We start from the raw sequence: 7,233 nt of genomic DNA, 5'->3' as shown, positions 1-7,233 counted from the left end.
AAAAAACAGGATCTAAAGTTATACAGTCACCACCAAACTTAATATATTACAAATTGAATAAAACAAATATTGACTCGATAACCGTTCAGTTAGTAGATCAAGATCATAATCCGATTGATAATTTTGATGAGGCATTGACAATTGTGTTACATATTAAACGTTACGGGTCTTGAGATGGGATTAAAATTCAATATAAGTCCACTACTTCGGATCAGAACAACTAGTCATAAGACTAAAGTGCTACCAGTAACATCAAATAAAATAAAAAAATTGACAGTGAAGAATAAAAAAATTTTACAAGCTCTGGGTTATCAATTGAAGCAAAATGCCTGAAAGTGATATTTTGGATATAACTTCACAGTACGAAACGGATTCTAAAATTACGAAAATTGAATATCATTCATACGCACCGTATACAACATCATTTAATAATAATGATGAAATACGTATATCAATCCAGCAAACGGATGTTTATCCATACCTACACGAAAGCTTCATTTTTTTGGAAGGAACAATTACTGATCCTACCAAAGTGAAACTATCTAATAACGGTTACTCTTACCTCTTCGAACAAATACGATTGGAAATCAATGGGATAGAAGTAGATAGCGCACGTGTTCTTGGAATCACTAGCTCGTTGAAAGGTTACTTATCCGGTACGCCAGACAACTACAATTGCTATGAAAATGCTGGCTGGAATTTTAAAAACGCAACACAATCGGAAAATGATAAAGGTGAATTTAGTGCTTGCATTCCATTGAAATATTGGTTAGGTTTATTTGAAGACTATAAAAGAATATTAGTGAATTCTAGATTGGAATTAATATTAACCCGAAGTCATAGTGATTTAAATGCTTTACAAGTTAAAACTGGTGCAACTGCTACTGAAGGTAAAGTCGTTTTAAATAAAATTGTCTGGATGGTACCACATATCACTGTTGACGATGAAGAAAGATTAAAATTATTGAAACTTATAGAAAAAGAAAAAAGCCTATTTATCCCTTTTAGATCTTTTGAAACTTTTGAATATCCTGAACTTGGTACCACTAAAAAAGTTGTATGGAATTTGAAAACTGCATCAAAATTAGAAAAACCCCGATTTATCATAATTGGATTACAAAAAGGACGCAAAAATTTGATAACAAAAGATTGTAGTATATTTGACCATTGTAATTTAACAAACGTTAAAGTGTTTCTGAACTCGATAGCTTATCCGTACAATAATTTGAATTTAGATTTTACTAAAAATAATTTCACCTTATTATATAATATGTATACATCGTTTCAAGAATCGTACTATGAAAAAAGTATTCGTAACCCCATATTGAGTCCTTCTACTTTTCTGACAAACGCACCAATTATAGTCATCGATACTTCGAAACAGAACGATTCAGCCACTGCTTCAGCAGTAGATGTTCAATTGGAAATTGAAGCTTCAGAATCACTAGCAGGTGTGACTGCTTACTGTTTATTAATTCATGATAGAATTGTAGAATATGTACCTTTTACTAGAGAAGTAAGAAAACTTGTGTAAATATAATTAAGAATTAATTTATAACAATAAAAAAACTATTATTTATTAATTTGTAATATTTTCATTAAATATTATTTCAGTTTTATAGTAAGGTTTGATAAAAAATAATTTTGACTATAGTGTAAACATTTGATGTATATACACTAAATAATTTTGTGTAATGAATAAATAGGTTTACAACATGTGTGTAATCTCAGTAATGTGTGTCTCAGTAAATCGGTGACCCCCCGGAGGGATATCCAGATTAAGTCTTAATCATTACGTTACAACACGTCAATGAACTGTAAACATACAGATGTATACTACTAGCACGGGATAATAAGCGATCAGGTTTATATAAAAATTACACAATTGGTTAAGTACAATATTGTTTCAAATGATTTAGTTATACAAGATTCAAAAAAATTAAAAACATAATTTTATAAGTTATAACACTAAATTTCAAAATTGAATGATCAAGTATAAAATGCATCATTATTCTATATATTATTTATTTAATTTTATTTAATATTTACAAGGCCAATGTTCAATTACAATATAGAATAACGATATTAACAAAAGTATAATAATATTTACCAATTATAACATATTTTAAATAAATCAATATAACTAAAGTATATAAACATAAATAGACTTCTATATTTAATATAATAGGATCAATAAAAAGTAAAATTATATACATTTTGCTTCATCATCTTCATAGAACCGGCATATTACAATTTTTTAATTTATTATTAAATAATTACAGTATCATAAATCATATTACTTACAATTTAACATAATGAATCTCGACCAAAGTCAATCACAATACAATTATGTATATTATTATTTAATAATAAAAAATAAATAGAAATGAATCATACATAAAAGTTAATGATCAATGTTAGAATATTAAAATATATACATAGTTTTAACAAAAAGTTTGTAACCAAATTAAATAACATACATTTTCCATTTTTACAATTTATAAAATGTTCAATGAATTAAATATTATAACACTTTTAGAAATATTAAATTTGAAAAACAATGATTATTGTTATATTTTGTACATTAATATATTATAATATAAAAATTAAACAATTTGCTTCATGATTAGGTTACTATAGCTCCCTTAATTAATTTTATCATCGATAACGATTTGTCGAATAGCTAATTAGTTAAATGATTTACTATTTATAAAATACGTTTGTAATAAAACATATTCATAATTATTTTTGATTAGTTTAATTTATAATGTCCGTATGGTAAAGTGCAAATACCACCTTTTAATATGACACGTTTATCGTAATTTGCACTCAATACTATTTTTCTGGTTGTTTTGGAATAAACATTATGTTTTGTTGCCTGTATTGAGTTAATATCACAGTATGCATTAATTTGACTAGATTCACCATTTTGTGCATCCAAATGTGAGGAATTTTGTATACTGAACTTTGATAAAATATCTAAATAATGATTGACCGTCATATACTTGTCTCTAACATACTTTTTTACACCTTTTGCCTTTTTGTATTCAATACCACTTACTGTATAAGCATATAATTTGGGTCTTAGCGTTACAAATTGCGTCATAATTTCACTCTTCAATTCGTCTTTAAAATATCCTGGGGTGTTCTTATGTTTATCACTGTAACAAAAGTGACTAATTGGAAAATTAGAAGTATCAAAATGACTCAATAAATCAAATTTTAAATCATTAAAATAATTATTTGTTTTAATACGATATATTAATGAATCGGTATCAGTGTATAATAGTGATATTTTTTTTCCGTATTTATTTTTCATTACGTCATAATGGAAATTATAAATATAGGTTTTCGATATATCTAAAATAGAAAATCCCACGTAGATTGGTTTATCAAATTTAATCTTTTCTTTTTGAAAATGTAAAGACATTAACTCATTGCTATATATAGTTCTATCTATGAAATTAGGTTTTCTCATTAGCCTATGAGCTTTTCGATCATCTGATACCAACTTTATATCCAATCTTTTACGCGGATTCTCCATACATTTCCCATAGACACTATTCACGAGTAATTTCCAAAATTCATATTCAAACTTGTTTTTTGCCAAGACCCTCATACTAGTGCATTTATCAACATAAGGGGCTAACCATTTTGATTGATCAAACTTAATTATTTTATGAACTTTTACAACTTTTAATCCGTTGTGAATTGCCTGCTTTAACAATCTATAATGAACGACATAATTTGATTTATTATTTAAAGTTGTCAGCAGTTTAATAATCTTAGAATTAGGTGGACAACTATTGTGTGGCAAAAAAGGTAAATCGCTATGAATATCATGTAATTTTTCGGGGTAATCCACATCCACTTCCAGTATATAACCAATAGGTGCATCGTCATCTATAGTAGTAACGTCTAATGTCAAATCATTATACCATTCAAAATTTTTGTATGGTAAACTTGCAAGCATTGATTTGCCGTATAAATTTACACAATCAAAATATGCCAAATAAATGTGTGGTTTTTTTTTGTTATAATTAATCCCATCAACATCTGGTAGATTAGCTCTGGCATAGCGTCTTACAGATTGGCATACCCCCCCTCTTATTCCATTCTCCATCATGAGTAACATCAAATAATCTGTTAATCTCTCAAGTTTAACTCCAGTAAAACTTAACATTGCGTCAAACGCAAAACCAGGTGCTGTCAAATAATAAGAGGCGTCTAAATTAAAAGTTTTCAAACAAATATCTCTAAAATTTTCAAATACATCAGCCAGAATCAATGTGTCCGTTAATAAATATAAATCACTATATTCACCTAATGTTTTTATATTAAATTTCTCCCAAACATTGCATGCATGCATGTAATCTTTTTTTGAAATATGATCATCTGTTAACGAATTATAAAATTTAATTCTAGGTGGTAATGAGGTATCTTTAAGTTTTGAGTTGCAGTCTACATACTCATATGGAAATACACCTTTCCGAATAACTAAATCAATGTTTTCTAAAGGAAAATGATGGTTAATTTCACGGAATCTTGTTTTATCTTCGGCTAAATTAGTAGCTAAATTAGAGAGTGATTCTGACATGAACATAAAAGTGTCTACAAATTTTACATAAAATTTATCAAAAATTTGCTTACTAAAGGTCAAATATTTTTCACCCGAGTTTGGAATAATGCGTATGTCATTATCATTACAGCCTAAGGTGCGTACAATAAAATGACCGTCATACGATAAATTATGGAAATATACTGGTACAAATGATGGGTTTTGTGCCGAAAAATTACAATTTAAGCATAAAGCCCTTAAATATTTCCCTGTAAGATGTGAGTGGTCTCTAACTTTAAATACGGTTTCATTATTAAATGATCTCAAACATAGTTCACATTTTTTCGAATTAATATATTGACCTTCTTCCTTTTTTGTTAATCTATGCATTGATTTATTAGTATTATATAGATAATAAATTTTGGTAGAAATATCAGTTATAGTTAACATAAAATGCTTTGATGCATTTTTGCCTCTATAAATTATTGGATTTTTAGGAATTTTAAATTGTTTTACTAATTTTTTTGGGACGATGTTGTAATCAATTTTAACATATAGCCCATAACTCATGGGCTTATGATAATGCGTGTTTTTAGTATTGACCGTTATGATATTATTAGTGGGTTTTAAAAAGCATTCAAAATCGGCATAAATTACAATAGGAATTCGGTCAGCCCGATTATATTTATTAAAATATATAAATTTGTCATCATGTGGATCAATCATTACAGGCTTACAAAGTTTATGTTTTTGGCAGATTACTTTATGCCTATCGAGACCATGCTGCCCCCATGCCTTGTTTTTATTTGGTTTAACATTAAAAGTCGTAAAACATCGCTTGCAAATAATTATTTTACTTTCATGTTTTGTTCTTTGTGATCTAATCAGTCGTGAGAAATTAGCTATGTAACAATAATGTGTTGTTGGTTCATTTGAGAAAAAAAACAAATCATAATGATCGGATTTTTCGTTATTATTTATATGAAGTGGGTAAATTTGATTTTTATCATCACAACTATAAACATTAACGGATATGTTATTAATTTTTTCAAATTTTTTTATTTGATTGATTGGTGTAGGGTAATCAATACAATTAAAATTAAGACCACTTTTTTTTTCCAAAAAATTAAAATATTTAATACTAAAATTATTTTTATTTTTTTTTTCATTAAATTTTGATAAAATTGCATATTTAAAACATCTATTGTCATAATTCATTACGTTTATTATTGCTTTTTTATTATAAATTGATTGGGGTAATTTTATAAATGAGGAACCCCCTAGTAAATTTACTTTATTTGTTCTTAATTGGAGACCATCTAAACTAATTTGTCTCCAAGAAGAACCCTTCAACAGAAATGACTCTTGTTCATTTAATAATTTATCGAACATGTTTTTAAAAAGGGTAGAAAAATTTGAAGTAAAATAACATAAAACATTTGTTGTTTTAAATGCAACATCCCGAACTTCTCCCGTAATTAAATTTTCATATACTAAGTCTACAAATAAATTAAATTTATATGTGGATGAAGAACATAATTCTTTTAGTTTTGATTTTAATGAAGAAGAAGTAGAATTTAAAAATGACAATAAGTCAATAAGGTTTTCGTTGTTTTTATAATAAAAAGTTTTTGAGCGATTATTTTTAAATTTCTCAATTTCTACTAATTTTTGTCCAGTGATGTTTAATCGATTAATTTTTTTAATGCGGTTAAATTTTGGCATTTTTAACAATTAATTCAAAACCGCATTAAAATAAAATATATAATAACGTATTAAAATAAAATATCACTTATGTAGTTATGTATGAACTGTTGATTGAAGTAGATTGACGGTGCAATTGGTTATTGGAAATACTTGTATTACATAATCCTCTTCGGGTTCAGCATATAAATTGCGATTGTCACAGACAGTGACGTATTTTTGGCATGCCAAACACCTTTGTCTTTGACAATACATTTGTAGCACATTTATATCCTTAAACATAACATGGTACGCTTTTAAACTTAAATTTACAAGATTCGACTCAAAATACGCCTGATTGATATAATTGGCACATTCGAATGAGCAAAATATATCGATAATATTATCATCAAATGAATATCGAACTTCCCTCACGACAAAAGCTGAATGCAACTGGCGAAAATATTCATAAACTTCACGTTCACTGTGAGTAAATGGATATTTTGCAATATGTTGTATTGTGATCGGTGGTATATGACTAATTACATTATCGAGGTTGTCGTCAGGTATCATATCTTTGCTAAAAATGAATAAAATGATTATATTTTAAAAATTAAAATGTTATAATTAATTAACTTACAATGAAATATTCTGCTCGCTGCATGCGGCGTTCTTGCATACCAGCTTGTTGAGTATTATTATTATTGATCTAATGAACCCCACTATTTAAGTAACATGGAAAAGCAGATTATAAACTGTATGCCAAAAATCGTTTGATATATCCATCACTTATTCGCACGGCACTATTTTTATTATTAGCACCTTATATGTTAATGTAAACATGAAATGCGATCAAATTTAAATTATAATCATTGATGTACAAAATACTAAAAATAAAAAATAGTGCAGTGCGAATAAGTGATGGATATATCAAACGATTTTTGGCATACAGTTTATAATCTGCTTTTCCACACATTAGCCAATGTCAAATA

At 27.3% G+C, this 7,233-nt stretch overlaps 1 protein-coding gene across 1 annotated transcript; it reads right to left on the bottom strand.

The window, feature by feature from the left end:
* Nucleotides 1–2,834: 2,834 nt before the first annotated feature.
* On the bottom strand, nucleotides 2,835–4,283 carry LOC132953207 (uncharacterized). The gene is made up of 2 exons (XM_061025729.1): nucleotides 3,062–4,283; nucleotides 2,835–2,979 (listed from the first exon to the last, which is right to left on the bottom strand). Exons 1-2 carry the CDS (start codon nucleotides 4,181–4,183, stop codon nucleotides 2,836–2,838), a joined length of 1,266 nt encoding a protein of 421 aa, XP_060881712.1. The 5' UTR covers nucleotides 4,184–4,283; the 3' UTR covers nucleotide 2,835.
* Between the last annotated feature and the right edge of the window lie 2,950 nt (nucleotides 4,284–7,233).

The sequence above is a fragment of the Metopolophium dirhodum genome, unplaced genomic scaffold (genome assembly GCF_019925205.1).
Source record: "Metopolophium dirhodum isolate CAU unplaced genomic scaffold, ASM1992520v1 scaffold1, whole genome shotgun sequence".
In the NCBI taxonomy this organism is placed as follows: Eukaryota; Metazoa; Arthropoda; class Insecta; order Hemiptera; family Aphididae; genus Metopolophium; species Metopolophium dirhodum.
Note: the sequence above shows the minus strand (reverse complement) of the source record. Positions and strands in the feature narration are given on the sequence as shown.

Bases quoted from the DNA above. Each gene is read 5' to 3' on its own strand.
- LOC132953207 (XM_061025729.1), bottom strand. From the start codon at position 4,183: ATGTTAAGTTTTACTGGAGTTAAACTTGAGAGATTAACAGATTATTTG. The intron at 2,980-3,061 runs GTAAGTGGTATT...ATCATTATTTAG, and splicing joins CCAAATTATATGCTTATACA to ATATTTTATCAAAGTTCAGT.